General features: G+C 35.1%; 3 protein-coding genes and 1 long non-coding RNA gene across 4 annotated transcripts; 2 read left to right on the forward strand and 2 right to left on the reverse strand.

The window, feature by feature from the left end:
• Positions 1-6321: 6321 nt before the first annotated feature.
• On the reverse strand, positions 6322-7272 carry LOC112740588 (uncharacterized). Its single transcript, XM_025789234.2, has 2 exons — positions 7031-7272; positions 6322-6940 (listed from the first exon to the last, which is right to left on the reverse strand). Exons 1-2 carry the CDS (start codon positions 7143-7145, stop codon positions 6492-6494), a joined length of 564 nt encoding a protein of 187 aa, XP_025645019.2. The 5' UTR covers positions 7146-7272; the 3' UTR covers positions 6322-6491.
• A 4192-nt stretch (positions 7273-11464) lies between these two features.
• Positions 11465-12685, forward strand: LOC112743966 (uncharacterized). The gene is made up of 2 exons (XM_029291895.2): positions 11465-12139; positions 12230-12685. Exons 1-2 carry the CDS (start codon positions 11465-11467, stop codon positions 12530-12532), a joined length of 978 nt encoding a protein of 325 aa, XP_029147728.2. The 3' UTR covers positions 12533-12685.
• A 168-nt stretch (positions 12686-12853) lies between these two features.
• On the reverse strand, positions 12854-13630 carry LOC112740589 (uncharacterized). The gene is made up of 2 exons (XR_011871869.1): positions 13396-13630; positions 12854-13277 (listed from the first exon to the last, which is right to left on the reverse strand). It is a non-coding gene; the product is annotated as an uncharacterized lncRNA (long non-coding RNA).
• A 3259-nt stretch (positions 13631-16889) lies between these two features.
• Positions 16890-22758, forward strand: LOC112743968 (probable fructokinase-7). The gene is made up of 7 exons (XM_025793410.3): positions 16890-17203; positions 17617-17879; positions 18030-18242; positions 18449-18646; positions 20447-20587; positions 21583-21699; positions 22522-22758. The coding sequence occupies exons 1-7, from the start codon at positions 17101-17103 to the stop codon at positions 22648-22650; spliced, it is 1164 nt and encodes a 387-aa protein (XP_025649195.1). The 5' UTR covers positions 16890-17100; the 3' UTR covers positions 22651-22758.
• Positions 22759-23412: the final 654 nt, after the last annotated feature.

Genomic DNA, 23412 nt, shown 5'->3' on the forward strand with positions numbered 1-23412 from the left:
GTGTCACGCCACCAGCCTTCCCTGCGACCCACGCACCGCTCTTGACCCGACCCGGCCCGCGCGTTGATCGGACCGCCACCTCGATGCCAGCTCGTCCTTCTCATCCTCTCACGGGCTGCCACCTGTCTCCGTTGCCCTGACGTGGCGCTGACGTCACCGCTGACGTGGCGCTGACGTGGCTGACCTGTGGGACCCTCCCTAAGATTTTTTGGTGAGCTCTTTCTGATTTTGCATTCCGATTTCTCATTTTCTGCTTCGAAATTGCACTTTTCTCTCCTCTCTTTGATTTGTGTGACTACTGTTATGGAAAAGTCGGATGTTTCTGTTGCCACAGAAAGAAAGGATACATTCTGTCGAAACTGCAACCGTTTTGGGCACCTTTTCTCTGTCTGCCCCACTGTTGAATGTCGCACATGCCACCAGAAAGGGCATGTTAGCTACCATTGTTCACAGTTGTTCTGCCGTTATTACAAGCTCTCAGGACATTTGATTACTACCTGTCCTACTCGTCCACCACATCCTGCGCCTGCTTCAGCTGTTGCTGCTACTACTTAACCTACCACCTCTGCACTTTTCAACCCGTCTCCTGTCTTTCTATCTGATATTGCATCTCTTCTACAGCGTCTTCTCTCTGTTTCTGGTAATACCCCTGCTGCTTTATCGACCCCTCCAAGTAATTCTAAATGGTACTTTGACTCGGGTTGCTTTAATCACATGTCTCCGTTGCGTAATATTTTCTCGTCCATGTCTACAACTACAAATGGACCTTCTGTCAATACTGCAAATGGCTCCCTCTTGCATGCAACACACAAGGGTTCTATATCCCAGTCATCTCTTAATCTTCTTGATACTTACTATATTCCCAAATTAAACTTCAATCTTATTTCTGTTGGTCAACTTGTTGATTTGGGTTTTGACGTCACCTTTTCTATTTTTGGTTGTCGTGTACAGGATCCTCGAACGGGACAAATCATCGGGACTGGACGTAAGGTCGGAAGATTGTTTGAACTCGAAAGTCTTCATATTCCTCCTGTACCAAATCTCTGTGCTGCTTCTTCTCCCTCTACCCTTCACTTATGGCATCAACGTCTTGCCCACACCTCCTTAGGAAAACTGTGTCCTCTTGTGTCTCAGGGTGTTTTAGGTCAGGTTCCGAATGAATCTTTTGATTGCATTTCTTGCCAAACTGCCAAACAACCTGCTTTATCTTTTCACAATAATTCATCTTTTGCTTGCTCTCCTTTTGATATCATTCACTCTGATGTTTGGGGTCCCGCTCCCACTGCCTCTATGGGCGGAGCTCGATACTTTGTCGTTTTCATTGATGATTATTCCCGTTTTACTTGGGTTTATTTGATGACTAATCGCCATGAGTTACCTCAGATCTATATCAACTTTGCTACTATGATTAAAACTCAGTTTTCCAAGGTCATTAAGGTTTTCTGACGTGATAATGCTATGGAATACCGTGATTCCAAACTCTTAGCCTTTCTTGTAGAACAGGGTACTCTGTTTGAGTTTTCTTGTCCTGGTACGTCTCAACAAAATGGTAGAGCTGAACGCAAACACCGTCATATTCTTGACTCCGTCCGTGCAATGCTCCTTTCTTCTTCGTGTCCTGAGCGTACTTGGGGTGAAGCTGTTCTTACTGCTGTTCATGTTATCAATAAACTCCCTTCTTCTGTTCTTGGTAATGTTACTCCCTTTGAGCATCTTTATCATACCCCCCCAGATTACAGTTCTCTTCGAGTTTTCGGTTGTGTATGTTTTGTTCTTCTTCAGCCTCATGAACATAGTAAACTTGAACCTCGGGCTCGTATGTGTTGTTTTCTTGGTTATGGCACTGAACACAAGGGTTATCGTTGTTGGGATCTTCTCTCTAAACGTATTCGTATATCTCGTCATGTTGTCTTCTGGGAGCATCACATGTTTTCTCGGTTCTCATCCTTTGAGTCGATTCCTACTACTCAGTCACCTCTGTTTACTAACCCCAATGTTGATTTTTTTCCTAGTGATGATTCTACAGGTCCTATCTCGAGTGACCCTCCACAGCCTCCTATTCCTCCGCCTTCTCCATCTCCCGATGATTCCAGACCGGACGATGATCCTGCTCCTACCGTCATGCCTCCTTCTCCCGCTCGTTCTTCTAGGGTAAGGAATCCACCTCCTCATCTTCTTGATTACCATTGCTTTTCTACTATTCTTCATCAACATGAACCTAAGACATTCAGAGAAGCCTCATCAAACCCAAATTGGCAACAAGCAATGCAAGAAGAATTACAGGCACTTGAAAAAGCACAAACTTGGGATCTGGTTGATCCTCCTTCTGATCAGGAAGTTGTGGGCAGTAGATGGGTATACAAGATCAAGACTCGCTCTGATGGCTCTATTGACCGTTATAAGGCCCGCTTGGTTGCTCAAGGTTGTACGCAAGAGTATGGTATTGATTATGAAAAGACTTTTGCCCTTGTCGCTCGTCTTACGTCTGTTAGAGCTCTTCTTGCCATTGCCGCGGTTAAAAAATGGTCTCTCAGTCAGATGGATGTGAAGAATGCATTTCTTAATGGAGATTTGAAAAAGACAGTCTATATGAAACCACCTCCGGGATATCCTTGTCCTTCTAATAAGGTTTGTCTCCTTCGCAAGGCACTTTATGGACTTAAGCAAGCTCCTCGTGAATGGTTTGACAAGTTCAGCACTACCATATGCAGTCTTGGTTTTACTTCTAGCCCTCATGAGAATGCGCTCTTTATTCGTAAAAGCAAACGTGGAGTTGTTCTTCTACTTTTGTATGTTGATGACATGATAATTACTGGGGATGATGTTGATGGTATTTCTGATCTCAAGGCCTCACTTCACCGTACCTTTGAGATGAAAGATCTTGGTTCCCTCAGCTATTTTTTTTGGTCTCGAGGTCATCTCCATCGATGATGGCATCTATCTCTCTCAGGCTAAGTATGCTTCAGATCTTCTTGCTCGTGCTGGGATTACAGATAGTCGCACTGAGTCTACTCCTCTTGAGCCTAATGTTCGATTTACCCCTATGGATGGCACTGTTTTGGATAATCCGACTCTCTATCGACAGTTAGTTAGCGGTCTCGTCTACTTGACTGTCACCCGACCAGACATCGCCTATCCGGTTCATGTACTTAGCCAGTTCTTGTCAGCTCCTCGTACTACTCACTATGCGGCAGTTCTATGCATTCTTCGCTACATCAAAGGCACTCTCTTTCATGGTCTTTATTTTTCTGCCCATTCCTCTTTGTCTCTTCAGGCTTACTCCGATGCTGATTGGGCTGGTGATCCCACTGATCGTCGTTCTACTACTGGTTACTGTTTGTTTCTTGGCGACGCTCTCATTTCTTGGCGTGCTAAGAAGCAAACGTTCACTGCTCGCTCAAGCACAGAAGCTGAGTATCGTGCCCTCGCTGACACCACTGCTAAAGTTGTCTCGGTTCGTTGGCTTCTCGAAGATTTGGGTGCTCCTCAGTCGTCCTCTACTGATGTTTTTTGTGATAACCGCAGTGCTATTCAGATCGCTCATAATGATGTCTTTCATGAACGCACCAAACACACTGAGCTTGATTGTCACTTTGTTCGGCAACGTATCCTTATTGATGCTATTCGTCTCATTGCTGTTGGAACACTAGATCAGACTGCTGATATCTTCACGAAAGCTCATCACCCGACTTGTTTCCGGACTTTGTTATCCAAACTCAAGTTGGTATCCTTAGCTCCCACTTGAGTTGGAGGGGGGATGTTAGAGAATCATTAGTATCAATTAGGATCAATTAGTATCGTCTATATTTATATAGTATATCTGTATATTAATTATAGGATTCTATGCCTTTATTACTCTGATTCATTTAGCACCTATAAATACCTCTTGTATATTGTACCTTTGATTAGATTGAATAATACACTCTTCAGATTATTATCTCAGTCTCTTGTTTCTAACAGGCTCGCAAGGCAGGTGAGTTGAATAGCCTCCTCCGATTCACAATAGGTGCACTTCCATGCCTTGGGGGATTGTCACCATTGTCAGAGTCCTGAGCTACCAATATAGGACTTTCATGACCAACCACTTCTTCCCTCAACTGCTCCTCATGAGGGACGTCACGGGGCCAGACCACATTTGGACTAGCAGGCTCATCACGGTCATGCGAGAAAATCTCAGCAGACCAACCCGGTTGTTGTATCAGACCATTAGTATTCGTGACAACTTCCTTCATAGCATGGGTCTCAACAGCAAAGCAAGGCTTTGATGAGTGCATTATGGGAGGCTCAAGGAAATGGATATTATGTGAACGAGTATGAGCAAATGAAAACTGAGTAACGATACATTTATAGTCTTTCTTTTTAACAGCTTCCCGCGTAAAAATAATAATAAAAAGGTTTTTATTTTTTACTTAAATAAAATAAATACAATCTAAAATTATTTGATTTTTTTAAAATTTATACCATACAAATCGATGCTCTTTTTCTTTATTTAATTCGATATTTTTAATGGAATAAATAACTAAAATTACATAATAATTAAAAATTATAGAAAGGCAAATATAAAAAATATGCATCCATAAAGTTGATTAAAAAAATTATATGACCAATGAATACTAACAATTTAATAAAATCTGGATTTTAATTTAGAAATTTGAAATTGGATCCTCTAATTTATGTACCTCAATTTTTTTTATTTTTTAAACATAAATGGGAGGGTCCGATTTGTATACCCAATATTTTTTTTAAACACAAATCGAATCCTCCAATTTACGTACTTCTCATAGTTTTAAAAAATACCGAAAATTATAATATTAAAGTATATTATACATCCCATTTTTTTTATCTAATTTACATTTTTTATGCAAAATTATATTTTTAACACCCTTCTTACTCATTATTTATAAAAGAAAAACTTAAATGTATGTCGTAAAATTTAGAAAATTTTTATTATAACTTGTCAGTACTCCTTTTTTACTTAATTTGTTCTTTCTAATGCAATCAATAATTGAAAATATAAAAAAATATATTTTTTTTAAGTTAAAATTTAAATTGATACAGTTTAAATTTAAATTTAAATTTAAATTGTATCTATTTCCAATAAACGTAGTCGTATCATTGTACTCATATGATTACTTATCTTTATTTAGTTTCAAAAAAATTAACCATTTGGCAATGATTTTCTCTTGGCCAATATGGGTCCATTGTCCTTTACTTACTTGGGCCATAGTACTACGTTAGTTTTATTTATTCCAAATCTCAGTAACCGTTAGGAAAATAAATACCAATATTGATTGCTCCATTGAATAACCTAACAAACAATTGCCTCAAATTGAGCTATATAAACCCCTCCAGGAAGCTGTCTCACAACTCATATCAACCTCAAAACTCCTACAAGATCTTACTATTGCGACATGGTGACTCTAAGAAAGAAATTCTATGTTGTTTTCAAAGGGAGAGTGCCTGGAATTTACGACAACTGGCCTGCTTGCCAATTGCAAGTTGATGGATTTTCAGCAACCTCCACCAATCCTATAGCAACTTTCAAGATGCACTCATGGCATGGCAGATATTCACTGACAACCTCTCCATTCACGGAGAGGCCGTACTACAGCATGACTCCGAACAGGTGCTGTCTCCTAATCATGTACCTACTGCCTTGATACCCCCACCACTGGTCCACGACGTACCCATGTCTATGCAAAAACAAGCTCAGCATCACCAACACACGCTGGAAGTAGCCGGACTTCGGGACGTGAACCACTGCACACCAAAGTCAGAGAGATGCAACCCGCGTCCTGCTATTGTTATCATGGTCATTAGCATTTTGGTACTTTATATGGCTCTGATAAGGGGCTAAACTTTTAATTTCTTGTTTCCAATGTTCGACTTACTAGTTGCTACATCTTCTTCAACACGTATTCATTTTTAGCATTGGATTATTGTCTAGCGCGACTAACAATAAACAACACTAATTGCACCAGCATTAACTAAAACTCCAAAAAAGAAAGTATTCTAACTTCACTACATTAAACTTCTATTACGTGACGAAAACGACAAAACCAAAAAATTATAGTTATCCACTGCTATACAAACAACAAGAATGCAATTATTATGTCTATCAAGTACCTAAACTTTCTCTCATACTTTCAAACGGCATTAAATGAATCTATCCTGTATGACTGGCAAAATCACCTAACACAAAATGACAAATCCTCTTCCCCCACAGTGTTACAGAACAACCTTTACATAAGAGTCAGATTTATAGTTGACAAAATAATAATGGTTCATTTGCATTAAAAGCTTGTAAACTGGAACAAGACATTACTTAAAGTTCCAATGAAATTCGCGGCAGGCCAAAAACACAGGGATATTTAATTTAAACATACACCACTTAAATTAACATACTAAAACAACAATAGATTACGAAATAACAAATCATTCTTAAACAACACAAAAAACATTATCAATACTAACTAAATTTCGAAACGGTCTCAAGGTGATTGTCCTTCAATGTGGGCGTTTAGAAGAGATTCATAGCTAGCCATGAGTTTCTCGTATGCATCCTCTAACTGACCAACCTTAGCACGAAGTGCAGAGTTTGAGTCACGAAGAAGTTTCACCTTTGAGTAATTAAAGTCGCGGATCTCCTTTCCAGATAACTCAACCACGCGGTCTAGCATCTCCAGTGCAGCATCCTCTCGTGCAGCCTTCTCATTTAAAGAAAACCGCCTCTTAACAGAAAGTGGAATCTCAAATGGGTCGCCGGGAACAACCACAGTGAACCCGAAGTACGGACCGTCATCTCTCAAGAAACGTTCTTGTTTGAAGAAACAGGGACCAGGAATTTTAGCCTCGTAGCAGGCCTTCAACAGCCACTCTTCCATGTCACTGACAATGGCAAAGTCACCGTTCAACTCCTCCCCGGGAATTACTGGAAGCCCTGCCAGTGAAACAAAAAAAATTAACTGTACATCTAAAGTAAAGGAGGAAGGACGGGGACCTTAGTAAAAAATTTAATTATAGTCCTTACATGTCACAACAGGACGCCTACGTGCTCCACCACATAACAATGGAAGCTTTTGACTAGATGCTTCGCGTGAGTTTCCACTCAGTTCAGATGTCGCAGCTTTCTCTAAGGAAATCATATATATTCTAGCTTTAAAGCATAATGTGGCTTGTTCATAGCTATTGAAACAATGAAATTCTGGATGGATGAAATTTAAAACTTGTTCATTGGCCTCCTCCCAGCTAGTGTACACACCAGGGACATGGCCCTTTGTAACGGCAAAGAAGAGAAAACGCTTCATGCACTCTTCCAGGCTTCATTTTTTTCCACTTGTAAATGGATTCCTTTTGAAATTCTACATGGGTTAGAGTGTTAATGGGTCAGAAGTTGAATAAAGGTGAATAAAAATTATTATCCAACTACTAATGGGCTAACACTACTAGCCTACAAATAAGACTAAGCCCCAGCCCAAATCAAATTGTTTTAAAAAGTCCATCCACAAAAACTTATTTCTATATTTAACTTCACATATCCACATTTTTAATAATTACATACGAACCCAAATGTAGGGAATGAATCACTATTTCACCAAAAACTTCTTCAGCAATTAGCTGGTTAAGGGAATATGTACTATTTGTCAGGTTTTAAAGAAATTGTAACACGCGTCACCAACAACTTGTGACACCACCTGACTCCGTACGAGGCGCATATGGCACCTGAATCAGGGAGGCCCAGGCTAAAACTCACCATACTCTAATAGTCACTTTCTTTCTTTAGTTTTTGCTTTCCCATTGGCCAGAAGATCAAACTAGCTATCACTGTTGAATTTTTTAAAAAAAAAAGATGTTTTTTTCCCCTGATTGTAGTTGTAACACTAAACTAAACTGAAACCTTCTTAAGCATGTGCATGTGCAACATAACAATGAAATGTTTTAGTAGTGAGGAAATAGGCTCGAAGTCAATGCTCTTCTTTCTTGAATCTTTAAGCCGGTGGGATAGTGAATTGACACATCCAAGTAATCACCAATCTGCCAAAAATAATAACAACAGAGTCACCAATAATGTTAATAAATAAATTGCACATATATATAGTTAAATAAAGTAGAGAGAAATGGGGTCACTTGCTTGGAATTCAGATAGTAACAGCTTAAAGTCATCTAGTCTTCTTTCTTCAGCAAAACACATTGTCCTTCCCAGCTTCATCAACCAATCAAATATGCACACAATTTATTAGAAAGAATTGAAGCTACATTAAAAAATATACAAAGTGACGAAAATATTACATAATCTACATGCGACTAAATTATGGGGAAGCCATATATAGCATGTATTATTTCAAAAAAATGAAAAATGAAGAAAAAATGGCTGATTGGCTTTGAAAGGCTTTTATATTAACATGTTAATTTTTACAAACTGCTAATCTGTCACACTTTTCAAATTATCTATTTGCCTGTTATTGTTTTTCCTACGACAGCGTTTTAATTTTCTTTCTTGCAAAATACAAAATTGCTAAAAGAAAAAAACCATTTAGCGCATCTTGCATGTTTTAGCGTCTTCATTCTGAGTCAAATACGTTTCTAGTTTAACAAATTTTGTGCAGAGCAAAAAAAAATGCCACCAATCCACCATAGTAAAAATAATATGGGTAAACTATTATTTTGGTCCCCTACGTTTGGGGTGAATTCTAATTTAGTCCCCAACGTTTAAACTGTTCTATTTAAATCCTAAAAAGATTTGATTTGCATCAATCAAGTCCTTCCGTTAAATGGGTGTCAAATTATTGACGCCGTGTCCGACGTGGCAAGGAAGAGTTGATAGTGGTTAGTAAACGTGTAAGCCTTCCCGCCCTTGGACATAACGCATGCTGCTTACCCTGACTCTTCTTCTTCTTCTTGTGAAGCACGAAACGCAAAGGAAAAGCCAGAAACCCTACCACTAGTCACTGAAAGATTGCGATTCGCAGCCAGAGAAGTGACATTGTCGTTCAGTTACGTTTAAGCTCCACAGCAGCAGTGAGTTTGAAACCCTTGCTTTCCGGGAGAAGATTGTGTCAGGTATTCCATTGTCAAATCTTATGAACCCATTTGGTTTTCATCTTAATGCGGGTTTATATGTAATGATGTATGTTGATGTGTGATTGTTTTGTTTTGTAGTTTCATATTCGTTTCTTGTTCTGTTTTGGAAGTCTTTGTTTTGCCCTAGTGATTTTATTTATGCATTTCTGTTGTTGTTGGTCAATGTGAGAATTTTATGAAGTGTATTGTGTTTGTGTAACAGTTTGGTCGAGAGATGAGCAATTTTAGTGTCAAGATACACCATGGGGGGAAGTTCGGGTTTGATGGTGAACCTTTACACTATGTGGGGGGTGAGACTTCGATAGTGGACTACTGTGATAAAGATAGGTGGAGCAGGTTCGAGGCTATGGAGATAGTGCTCGAACAGGGATATGTGGTAGAGAATATCGCTGCAATGTGGTATAAGTCTCTGAACGATGAAACAGATGTAGGGTTGAGGATGCTTCACACAGACAAGGATGCCATGGACATGGCTAGAATTGGAATGAGGGACAACATGGTGGAGCTTTTTGTTGTTCACAAAGATGCTGTTGCTACTACTAGGAAAGGCTGCACTATTGAGGAAATTGAAGAGATAGATGGTGATGAGGCTGCTGCACCCACTGCAGACACTATTGGGCCTGGTCCAATTGTGTTGCACAAGGCCCAGTTGCACAAGGCCCAATCTGTTGCTCAGGCCAAGGTGGGTGAGAAGCCCAATGTGGTGACAAAAGCCCAGAATGATGTGCTGGAGGATGGTGATGAAGAGAGGTCAGAGGGGTCAGATTTCTCAGGTGATGAAGAATCTGAGGATGATGACTACCAGCCAGGAATTGATGATGAGGGGGACAGTGATGAACAATGGAGTGAAAATAGCTCTGGAGATACTGATATGCATGTTGCATTTGATGACAGCGATGATGATTGGAATGCTGATGGGGGTTTGTATGATGTTGAAGTCACAACTACAAAAGATCCTCAAAGGCCGAAACAGAGTGTTCCAACTGAGAGAGAACAAGGAGAGCAAAGTGGCAGTGTTAATAAGGGTAAAGAGCAAGTGGTGGCTGCTGGATTAAGGGATGAGGATGATGGGTATGACAGTGAGGGGTTGTGGGATGTCCCTGTAAGTGATGATGAAGGGGATCCCTTGTTCAGGAGGTACCCGGTGTATAAGGGATTGAAGAATATGAAGGAGTATAAATGGGAGGTTGGGACAATGTACGTAGATAGGAATGCTTTTAAAGAATGTGTAACGAGCTATGCCGTGCACAGTGGTAGAGGAATATGGTTCTCGAAGTGTGATAGCCACCGGTGCAAAGCTGTTTGTAAAGAAGGTTGCAAGTGGTTTGCTTACTGCCATAAGATGAAGCGAGAGGATTCATGGCAACTGACAAGCTGTTACAAGAAACACACATGCTCTAAGGCCACCAAGATTGGTATAATGAGTTCTCAGTGGCTAAGTAAGGCTTTTATGAAGAAGATCTGTGAAAACCCGAAAATCAAGTTGAGAAGTTTGATAAAGAAGGCTCATAGCAAGTGGAATGTGGATCTCACAATGACCAAAGCTGCCAGAGTGAAGCAGCAAGCCCTGGATGAAATAAATGGTACCTATGGAGAGCAATATAGGAGGATTCATGACTATGCTGCAGAGTTACTGAGGTCTAATCCAGGGTCCACTGTTCAGATACAAGTGGAGAGACCTCCTGAATTTGAGCTAGAGACACCACCTCCTGGTACGGACCTGAGACCACGATTTCAGAGGATCTATATCTGCTTGGAAGCTTGTAAACGGAGTTTCATGGTGTGCAGACCCATGATTGGCCTTGATGGATGCTTCATCAAGACTCCATATGGGGGTAAACTGCTAACAGCAATTGGATGGGACCCCAATGATCAGATTCTGCCAATTGCCTATGCTGTTGTTGAAGCAGAGACGAAAGATTCGTGGAGATGGTTTTTGTTGAATCTGTGTGATGATTTGGGAGTTGATAAGATCAGATGGTGTACATTCATGAGCGACCAACAAAAGGTAACTCTCAACCTAAACTTGTGTAATTAATTCTTTCTTTAATTCATGTCTTGCTGTTATTGACTGGTGATGTTTTTAAATTCTGCTTTAAAGGGATTGATCCCAACTTTTGATGAGTTGCTGCCTGGCATAGACCACCATTTTTGTGTCAGGCACTTATATAGCAACTTCAGAAAAAGGTTCCCAGGTGTTCAGCTAAAGATTATGATGTGGAAGGCTGCAAAGGCAACATATGTCCAGGAATGGGAGAGGAGGATGAAGGAGATTCAGCAGGTTGATCAAGGAGCTTAAAATCATCTCATGGAGATCCCTGCCAAGTATTGGAGCAAGTCCAGGTTTAATTATTTTCCTAGAGTGGATACACTTGTTAACAACATGTGTGAGTGTTTTAACTCTGTTATTGTAGAGGCTAGAGAGAAACCGATTGTTTCCATGCTAGAAGACATTAGGGTTTATCTTATGAATAGGTGGTCTGATAACAGGCAAAGTATAGTAACATATGCCGGAGAAATATTGCCAAAAATAAACAAGAAAATTGAAAGGAAGTTTGATAAGGGTGGGGAGTGGCTGGCCATATATGCTGGTAGGGACAAATATGAAGTGTCTAGCAGTCAGGGTAATAGAGCCAAGTTTGTTGTGGACTTAAACTTACATGAGTGCTCCTGTAGAAAATTTCAACTAACAGGTTACCCTTGTGAGCATGCCATGAGCTGCATTAGGAAAATGTGTCTAGATGTTAAGAACTATGTCAACAAGTGTTATAGGAAACAGACCTACGTGGACTGCTACCAACATGTAATCTACCCACTGAATGGACCAAATCTCTGGTCCCGGACTGAGAATGATGATGTGCTGCCACCAGTGTTTAGGAAACCAATAGGGCGCCCAAAACTGAGGAGGAACAAGACTGGTGATGAGCCACGCAACAATGGACCACTGTCTAAGTTAGCAAGGACTGGACAACAACAAAAATGTTCATATTGTTTTGCACTTGGTCACAACAAAAGAACTTGCCCTAGAAAACGTAAGATGGAGGCTGCAGCAAAAAAGGTAAAGTTGTTATTGTCAATTTGATTTCAATTCCTTACATGTGAATGTTTATACTATCCCATTAACCCAATTTGTTGTTACTGTTTATAGCAGAATGCAACTGCACAAGCCAAGAAAGGGGCCAAGAAAGGGGCTGGCACAACTAGGACTCCAAAACCCAACAAGATCCCTGCCAAGACAACAACACAGCCAGCAACAAGACTTCAGCCAAAGAGGAAGAGCAGTACACAAGTTGGAGGAAGCCAGGAGTCACAGACATCATCCAAGAGAGCTAGATGCAGCAGCAGTGCCAGTCAACCACAACCATCAATAGCAACAGTCACTAGCCCATCAAGGAGGTCCCTGAGGTTCATGGCAAAAACACCACCTAGGGCCTGGAAGGCATTGGGATGAAGAACATAGTAGATTTTAGTGATTCCATCTGTTTTGTAATGAATCTGTCAATGACCAAGGACTAATGTCCCTATGATACTTTAGACACCCTACTTTAAGACTACTACTGTCATGTTGATCTCTTTTGTGTTGTTACCTTTTCATGGTTATATTTAAGGCTTGTTTGGATATTGTTATGGTTAAGAGAAGCTACTTTAAGACTTCTCCATTATCTAATGAATTACATGAATTTTCAGCAGCAAAGTTATGTGAATTGACAAATTAAGCCTTGTTTTTATTAGTAGATAAAACTGAAATAAACTTGTACAGAGCCAAATAATGTATGTCACAATACAGGAACTCATTGCTATTCATTTCAATCAAAAACCTTACAATGTTTACAGCAAATGGCTTTACAGACACAGCCACAAAAAAATTTCATTCTCTTTACATTACTGTTATCACCCAACTGTATGTCAATTTTTTCAATCCCTAAACAATTGACATTCCCTACAAACCAGGGGACAACAACAGAATGGCAAAAATAAACAAAATGCTAACCCCCTAAACCTCAATTGAGTCGATCACATAGCAGCAGCCCAGCCAGTGTCCATCCAACAATTCCAACACCAAGTGCCAATGCAAACTTCCTTTCAGCTTTCTGCAGTTCTTCTTTCAACGAGCTTGCTTTGTTCTTCGGTCTTTGAATTTGTGGATCTTGTCCTTCAGGCTCTGCCCAAGCAAAATAATCGCATCCATCTCCTATCTGTTCTCAACCAAACCAACACGAACACACCAGCACGAACACACCAAACACTTCAGATCCTTCAAACACTAACACCCAATGCTATTTTCAAACAGGAGACAGAAAAGATGAGACTCACCTGAAAGTTGACGCAGCCCCAGAATCTTCTTCCTGGGTTCTCCGCTGTAGATGACGTGCGCAATACCGGTCTCTCTCCACAGAAGCAAGTCCTCCTTCTCCCACGACTCTTGGTGCTGCTACGCGAACCTTGGGAGGACGACTGGGTAGCCATTCTCATTCTCAGCAGACGATTTTGATTCAACTTTGGGGATTAGGGTTTACTTATTGGACTGGGCAGCATTTTATTTTCCTTTTTTTTTTCCCTGCTTTCAATTCCAACTGTTAACTACAGGCAAACTGCCAACTTTGCCACGTCGGACACGGCGTCAATAATTTGACACCCATTTAACGGAAGGACTTGATTGATGCAAATCAAATCTTTTTAGGATTTAAATAGAACAGTTTAAACGTTGGGGACTAAAATAGAATTCACCCCAAACGTAGGGGACCAAAATAATAGTTTACCCAAATAATATATATAGATAAACAATTTGAAAAAATTGATAATTTGATCATAAATTTATAAAATAATTGGCAAATTAGTATGAAAACCGGGCAATATACTAAGTCCCTAAAAAAGTTGAAATAAAATAAAATAGAAACAAAAAACATTTGAATAGAGAAAATTTACCGTACGAATTTCGCGAATTCCACGTTCATTGGTAAACACTCGAGCAAAGTAGAGCCTTGTATTTTGACCATTTTCTCTTAAATACGGAAAAGCTTCCTTTATCTTTAAAATATATGCAATTAACCAATAAGGCAATAATAACAACAATTAATAGTTAACTCCACTAGATAAAATCGTCTACAAAACAGGGCAATTAATGAAAAGAAAGGGGAAAAAATCATATATGCTCCTCAAGGAAATTACAGATAACAGAGAACACAAACAGATAATGGTAAATAATGAATCTTTTGTTTTATGAGAAGTTGCCATTTTTATAACCTGAAACACTACATAATGGACAATTAAGTTCATCACATTTTGACATCATCCGACTATATATCTTGACACAAAATTAAAACAACTTTTCCATAACCATCCATGATTTCACAATTTATGGTTAACAACCGTAGCTGTGGCCGCAATATTGTTATTGTGGTGTGCATAATTTATACTGATGATATTTTTTATACTTAATTGTCTTATAATAAAATTTATTAGGATTTATTCGTCTACCAAAAATGATCGAAGGACTAATTTATCTAATGAGAATAATTCTCTATGAATTAATAAAACTTTATTGGAACTTATGATATTTTGGAGATCAATTTGGGTGTTTATTCAAAAAATAAATCAGAATAATAAAAAAATAATAAGGAAGAGAGTTTTGTGCATACTACTTCAGTTAGCTGTCGAAGATTAGCATCCTTCCTCCATATAAACGTAAGATACCATGGGATATTGATTTCTGTTCCTGCAAAGTCATCCAGGCTATGATTGTTTCCAATCTATGCCACATCATAAAGCAATAATTCAGAGAAAATTTGTATGTTCTATCACACACAAATTAAAGAGCATCCAAGAAATGAAAAGAAATACCTTAACGAAAGTTACAATAACCGCATATGGGGAAGGGGGAGGAATCTGCAAGCAATTTTTGGAAACAAAATTAAAAAGAAATCAGAACAAGCATGAAACAAAACAGAAAAAGAAACATGCTGTAAGAAAAATAAAAAATAAAAATTTAAAGAAACAATCATTTTACTCAGAATTTTTATTTCAATTTATATATCTAACTATCTATATCAGAAATGTGACATATATGATATTCATTTTTTCAGTATACCAGAGATGATTTCAATTTATGATCTTCTATGATTAAAACAAAGTAACGGAACGTGGAGAGGGAGAGAGAGAGGGAGAGGGAGAGAGAGAGAGAGACAGACAGGGAGAATTTGGTGGTCAGAAGAAGGTGGTGTTGGTGGTCGTGACGGGTGTGCCGGTGGTTGCGACCGAGACCTTGCTTCTTCCTCCATTTCTCTTTTTCTTGATCACTAACTCTTTGGTACACTGTTTCTTGCACTTCACGCAAATCAATCAAGTACGATTCTTGAAGAAGCCATGCAATTAACACTATGCTCTGCTACGTAACAATATGACAAGCTGGTTTTTTTTTAAAGAGAAATTTGGAAAAGCAAAATCTTAGACAATAAAACTCTGCACGTTGTCAAAACTTATCTCAGTTAGTTGAGAACTAACTAACTAACTCTCTTCTTAACCGTCAAGTTGCATTCTTCACGCTGCACAATATACTGTACCTAGCTAAGTACTTCAATTCGCATTGTATTTTTATTTGATTTTATTGGGGGAGGGGTGAACTTTAATTTTAGATAGAAAAAAATAATACTTTGATGGAAAAAGTTAATTAAGAAAATAAGTAAGGAAAGGGGAGGAGAGGGGTAGGGTTATAAAACCCGAATCGAACCGGTCAATTCGACAAAAAAAAATGGTGAAAAAAATGAATTTGATTCTAAACCGGTCTAATTTAGGTTCAAGAACATTACGGCTCGACACAAACAAAACTAAACCCAAACCGGTACAAAAAATTTATGCATCTACAGTAGATTGGTGTGGTCCACTCTATACTATTTTCGCAAGTTATCATTCTTTTTCCACATTGGCCTTATAAAGGCTCATCGAATGAGCTATATGTGAGTCTAAAGAAACAAGGAGATTTTGGAATTATTACAGAAAAAATCTAAGGGTCAGCAATTTTTATATTTTGTGATTAGTACTTAATCATTAAAAGAAAAATGAGTGATTTTTTACTATTGGATGAAATCTCACACCATTAAAAATATTATTGATGGCCAATTAATGGTTACAAAACACAAAAATTGCTGCTTCCTAGCACTCCTCATTATTACAATGAGAGAATTTAAATATGAGTGTATCTAGGCATGAGGAATGGTATAATGGTAATTAGACTAAGTTACTTTTTTTTTTAAATCACTTTTTATGTCAGTTAATATACATATTCTATTTTTTTTTAACCATAGATAGGAAGACTCGAACTCACAACTTTTTAGATAAATATAGAGATTATGTCATTTGAACTATAATCCATTGGTTAATATACATATTCCATAGCCTATACTATCTTCAATTAAATTATTTTATATTTATTTAATTTAATCTTACTTTCATATTTATTCTTTTTTAAATTAATTATATTTTTAAAATTATATATAATTGTTAAAATGAATTTTAAATAATTTAAATATTTACAAATTAAAAAATAAAAATATTCATTATTAATTATAATGTATTTTTTTTCTTTCTATGATTATAGAATATTTTTAATAAATACTTGATGTATATAATATAATAATAAGTATAAAGTGCATTATGAATTATTATAATTAAAAATAATAATTTATATATAATAATATAAAAAATACTTATTGTAAAAGAAATGAAATATGATTCCCGTTACCGGGTACCGGCATTTTTGTTACAATAATTGTCAACCGTATAAAGTGAAAATGAAATGTTTCGGAATGATTAGTTAGGATTGCATGTGTAATGTGTTGGATTCTGGGCAAAAAGGAACAACATTGGGGTATTAATAGGAAAAGTAAGTGATAAAATTCCATTGAAATCGGAGGAAAGGTTAAAAAAATAGTAAAAGGAAACAAAAAACAATGCTATGCATGATTTCTATGGTGAATTGGTAGTAACTCTCCAAAGAGGAGGGTTGCTGATTTCAACAAGAAGATGAAGCCTCCTGCTCCAGGGACAGGCTGCTGCTTCCCTCCTATCTTTGGCAAGTCCCGCAGTCGCTCCGGAAGCTTCCGTCTTGTTTCTAATCCCTCTCTTGGTATGCCTCTTGATTCGCGTGAAAATATTTTTATGCGAAAATAATAGTTCAGATATTAATTTAATTATGCCTCAAGAAATGTTAAGATATACAACTGGAATGTTGATTATGAGCAATTTCTTTTTTGGACATTAAAAGAATCTTGTTTTGATTATTAAATTAAGAAATACATGAAATTAGTGATGGGGTTTATGTTATTCATCTATTATTGGTTCCGATCAGCTTTTATGTTATTTAAGTTGTTAGCATTAGAAATTATTTTAATTAAATTCTGCTAACCGATACCATGAATTTGAGTTGGTCAAGTGGTTAACTCACTAGTGCGTCTTTTAGTTTTGGTTAGAAATTAACAATGAAAAAAGGTTATCTGTGAAGATGAGTAATCTAAAATGTTAAAGATTATTATTGAGCAGAGTCGTCATCAAGTAGAAGTAGTGGGAGAGAGAGGTCATCATCATGGTCACGTGGGAGAAGAGATAGTAGCCGGCATCAGCAGCAGCATCAAAAAGCAGCAATGGTTGTGTGCTTTGGAGAGATGATGGTAAATTTGGTGCCAACAGAGAGTGGAGTGTCCCTTGCTGATGCTGTTGAATATAAGAAATCCCCTGCTGGTTCTACTGCCAATGTTGCTATTGCAATTTCCAGACTCGGTGCTTCTTCTGCTTTCATTGGCAAGGTGACTTCACAAATTCATTACGCACTCAAATTCACATAATGACATTGCTTTCTTTCTAATTTTGATAATTGGTTGCAACCAACAAAACTTGAGAATTTCTACCTGAGTCCATATCATCTGTCTAATAAATAATAATATTTGCAATGTAAGGTCGGAAATGACGAATTTGGGTATATGCTAAGTGATATTCTGATGCAAAATGGTGTTGACAATTCTGGGCTTCTGTTTGATGAATATGCAAGGACAATGCTGGCATTTTATGCACTCAAGAGTGATGGTGAGCCTCAGTTCTTGTTTTATAGACACCCAAGTGCTGATATGCTTATTCGACCTGAAGAACTTGATGTCAGGCTTATTAAGAAGGTAATTAATTAATAAACTAGTTAATAATCATGCCAATTCTTAATGAACTCACTTTGTTTATTTTGATCAACATACGTGTACAATGCTATTTGATGAACTTTATTATGATGAGTGTTTACATCAAATAGTATAGACAGCAAATTTCATCATATATGAGATGAACCAAACTTATGAATTTATGAAATATTTATTGCATAATGATGCAGGCAACAATATTTCATTACAGTTCATTTAGCTTAGTGATGGAGCCTTCAAAGTCATCACACCTTGCAGCAATGAATTTGGCCAAAATGTGTGGCTGTCTCCTTTCTTATGCCCCAAATTTGACATTGCCAATATGGCCATCTTCACAGGCAGCTAGAGAAGGCATCTTCAATATTTGGAACTTCGCTGACATTATTAAGGTAAATAATATGTTTATGTGCTTAATTATAACTAACAAGTAAATTAATTAAGATAAACTTATATCTTCCAACATAATTTTTATATAGACATCGATCACACCACTAGAAATACATTTGTTACTGTCGAATTTTGCAACCAAATCCAAAGGTAAAATTCGATAATAATTATTGTATTTCTAATAGTATATTTTTCAGGTATTAGTGTGGTAAATATTATGTTATTTCTTGATATTTTTTACTTATGTGATAATTTTTTAACTATAATTCTATGCTTATAATCAAAGAAAAATGACATAGCAATATTACTAATTGGAAATGTTAGTTGATAACTTATTATTTCTCTATTTAAATTTAAAATTTAATTTTATGTTGATTTTACTTTTGTCTTGTAATCTTCTTAAGATGTAACACATATATATATACACAGATAATACACATCTGGCTCCGTGGAAAAAATATAAAAATATTCTTTCCAATGTTAATTCTTGACGTACCTCACATTGTTTTTTTCTTCTGGATGAGAAATTTAATGTCAAAAATGATATTCAAGTATAATTTTACTTTATTTAATTTATTTGGGATTTAACTTTCCACTGTTCTAACTTATGCAACTCTCATAAAAAAGAGAATAATTTCAGCACAATAAAACACACAAAGTCATCCCACTCGGAAACAAAGACAAAAGCACAAAAAGACTATAATTCTTTTAGTTTGGATAAATTAAAGTTGGCGGAGTGTTAAGGTGGGACCCACAGAATTTTCTCTATGTCGGGCTAAGATGCACAAATCTGAATTTTTTATTTAAATTAAATAAATATATAAATTACAAAAATACATAAAATATGAAGTAATTATGTAAATATTTAATCATATATATCTCAAACGCTAAGGTTCAGATTAAACATGTTCACGTATCTTGGGTAACTCGTTTCTGAATTTAACGTATTTGGAATATTAAGATTTTCTTCTAAATTAAAATGTATTTCGAATATTTAGTACCCAATCTCCTAAGTAAAACATATTTCGAGTGCACTTATGTTACGCGCATCGTCTGGTCACAGAATAAAATTTCAGATGTTGAGATATGCTATTTTTTATCTTATCTCTCAGCATTTGAAATGTGTATGGTTATGTATTTATATAATTATTTCATAAAAATATATATTTTCGTAATTTATATATTTATTTAATTTAAATTAAAAAAAATCCCAATTTTCTCTACATCATTTTCTTTGGAATGCTTATAATTGATGGATTATTACAAGGGTTTTTTTTTTTCATATGTATTTTAAAGGATATTTTAAGAATATTCTAAAAGATATTTGATTAAATATTATTTTAATGTATTTTGTCAAAAATTAAAAAATTTATTATTATACTTTAAACATTTAAATATTTGATCATAGTTCCTCCAATAAGTTTTTCTGTTAAATTTTACCTTTATATTAAATATTGATACATTTTATTGTGCCATTCAGCTAGCTACATCACCAGGACAATAATCAAAATAAAATACTTTACATTTTATACGAATTAAAAAAAATGATGAAATAAAAAGAAGAGCATGTTTTTCTAGACAATAACAACGAAAGAGCATATCTTTCTAATAAGATTACAATCTTGCAACTATAATAAATATTACTTTAATATTAGTATTTTTTAATAATTAACCATGCATTAATTTTTATTTTGTTATTTAAAAAATAATTTAAATATACAATTAGTTGATAACAATGATATTTTTATATAAATAATATTTTTCATAAGATTAACGTGGTTTTTTATTTTTGGCGAGGACAGCTAAATTCGGAAGAAGTTCGGTTCTTGAGTGAAGGTGATGACCCTTACGATGACCAAGTTATTATGAACAAACTCTTCCACCCTCATCTCAAGCTTCTGCTTGTCACTGAAGGACCACGTGGCTGTAGATACTACACTCGGGTAATTAATTACACCAATAAATAGAGAATCAAAATTTATGCATGTGGCTAACAAAATTATTATTTCTGAAAAATCAGAAATCCATATGTTTTTTCAAAAAGTATTATCAACCAGAAATTCATTTTTACCGAAAGAAATAACCAAATAACTAGTTAAATTTTTGTCTAATTAAGTCTTCCTGATGAATCCAATCAATTTAGGTTTTTCAAGATACAAACAATGTTAGCTAATGAGTTATAGTTCAAATGACATAGTCTCCTTATATTCAATTAAGAGGTTATGGGTTCGAATCTCCTATCTTTAGTAAAAAAAAAAATATAAACAATGTTACATAATTAATAAAATTTATTATTTTTATTTTTTAATTAATATTTTAAATTTTAAATACTAAATTTTAATATTTTAAAATCTAAATCCTCATCTTAATAGTATATAAATAAGATGTTAACTAATACTAATAAAAATTATTATCCTCTAATATTTTTTAAAGTTATTATGTATATATAAAAAATTAGTTATCAATTCAATTATTATTATTATTATATATAAGTGTGTGTAACACAATTATGTTGTATATTAAAAATTAATTATAAACATTAGTTACTATAAAAAAAATATATATTAAAATATAAATATATATTTAAAGTGTATAAAATAATATATATATATATATATATATTAAATTTTTTTGTATATTTTTAATATGTATTTTATATGTTAGCATATATTCTACATCAATTATATTATGCATACACACAAAATTTGCTACCAATTTGACATCTTAAAAGATTTTTATTATACTATTGTAGATAAATTTGATTATTCTACTTTTGATCCTTCAATTCATTACATATATTTATGCAAATGAACATTGCCATTCTTGATTCTTGAAAAATAGTCGGAAATACTTTTGAATTAGTCCTTCAAAGGCATTTCAAAATTAAGGGTCAAATTATTGATGTTCAAATTAAATGTAAGTGTGCATGAACATGCAGGACTATAAAGGTTGGGTTCGTGGGTTTGAAGTGGAAGTAGTTGACACAGATGGCGCAGATGATGCTTTTCTGGCTGGATTATTGAGCATTCTTTCTGCACGCAAATATATTTATAAGGTCAACATTTACTTTTCCACATCTATTTAACCTTAAATTTCAAACAATGTTATGTCTATTTTAATATGTGAATTATTCGCCAATAAACTATAACTCAAATGACATAGTCTTCTCATATTTTAGGACTTATAAGCTTTTAAAATTTGTATGTTTGAAATATTTTCAAATATGTAAGTTTTTTTTTTCTATTTAAATTAGGTTTAATAATTCTGTTAGTCTCTATAGTTTCACCAAATTTTCAATTAGATCTTTATATTTTTTTTTCTCTTTTCAACTGAGTTCTTACACTACTTTTAATTTTGTAATTAAGTCCTTTTTCATATCAAAAACGTTAAAATTAACAGAATATTTCTCCCAAAATATATACGGTCAAAGATCTAATTAGATTTTTAATTATGAATACCTTCAATTTACAAAGAAATATTCAGTTAACTCTAAGATTTTTTACACTATTAAAGATCTAATTATAAAATTAAAAGCTGTATAGAGACCCAATTAAAAGGAAAAAATATAAAAATTTAATTAAAAATTTGATAAAATTTAAAGGACCAACAGAATAATTAAACATTTAAATTATATATAGTTGAGAAATATTTTTTAAATATAATTAATAATGTATTTTGAGTTGATAGATTACCTATTTATTAGAGTTTATACCATATTGACATAACAATACTCATTCGGTCATTCCAATTATAGAACTTATTCATTATCAAATTGAAGGCATATAGTCACCAAAAAAAAAAAAATTTGAAGGCATATAATGTGAGTTGAATAATAATGTTGAATTAATCCTCTGCTAAACAAGATTATTTGTTACAGGATGAGAGAAAGTTGAGGGAAGCTCTTGCATTTGCAAATGCAAGTGCTGCTGTCACAATGACAAGGAGAGAGGCCATACCTTCACTCCCAACAAAAGATGCTGTCATTAGACTTCTGCTCCCATTTTAATTAATGAGCATAGAAATTAAAGAAGAACTTGTATTAATTATTATCATTTTTATCAAACTATACTATGTGCAGCCCAAAATCATCAAAGATTCAATTCTTGCCACCAAACTAAGACTTGTTCTGAAAAAAATATGGATATAACATGCATGTTCTTCTAAACTTTTTCCAGCAAAGTAAGAACATGAGTATTAAATTTTTAGTAGTTTAGAGGATAGCAATAAATTTTTCTCTTCCTTTTTCACTACTCAGCCACATCTTGATTTGAACTTGTGGGTTTGCCTATTTATATTTTTGGAGATATTTAAGAAAACAATTTTTTCTTCTATTATTATTGTTTTCAAGAGGGTGGCTACCGGCTATCCCCCATTTAAGAACAGATACATGTCACGGCATAAATGGAATTGTTAATCTAAGTTTAGTATTAATTATTAAAATAAATATATTTTACTCAGTAAATAGATATTTTACTTTTTATCACTAGATCTATTATCATTAATTAGAATATATATAGTTATATACTCTCACATTTTTATTTTTTTCTATTTTTTTTAACATATCATAAAGTTATCTATTTCAAAAATTTAAACTAATAGATAAAAACATAATGATTATATATTTAATACTATTGTATAACTATAGTTATCCAATATAAAATAATAACCATAACAAGGGAGACACTAAGTGAGTTAAATACTTAAATGTAATGTAGACTTAGGTTTAATTTGAAAAAACTTTTACTTTTTAAAAGTAGTTTATAAAAAC

Source organism: Arachis hypogaea, chromosome 14, assembly GCF_003086295.3.
Source record: "Arachis hypogaea cultivar Tifrunner chromosome 14, arahy.Tifrunner.gnm2.J5K5, whole genome shotgun sequence".
NCBI classification, from domain to species: domain Eukaryota; kingdom Viridiplantae; phylum Streptophyta; class Magnoliopsida; order Fabales; family Fabaceae; genus Arachis; species Arachis hypogaea.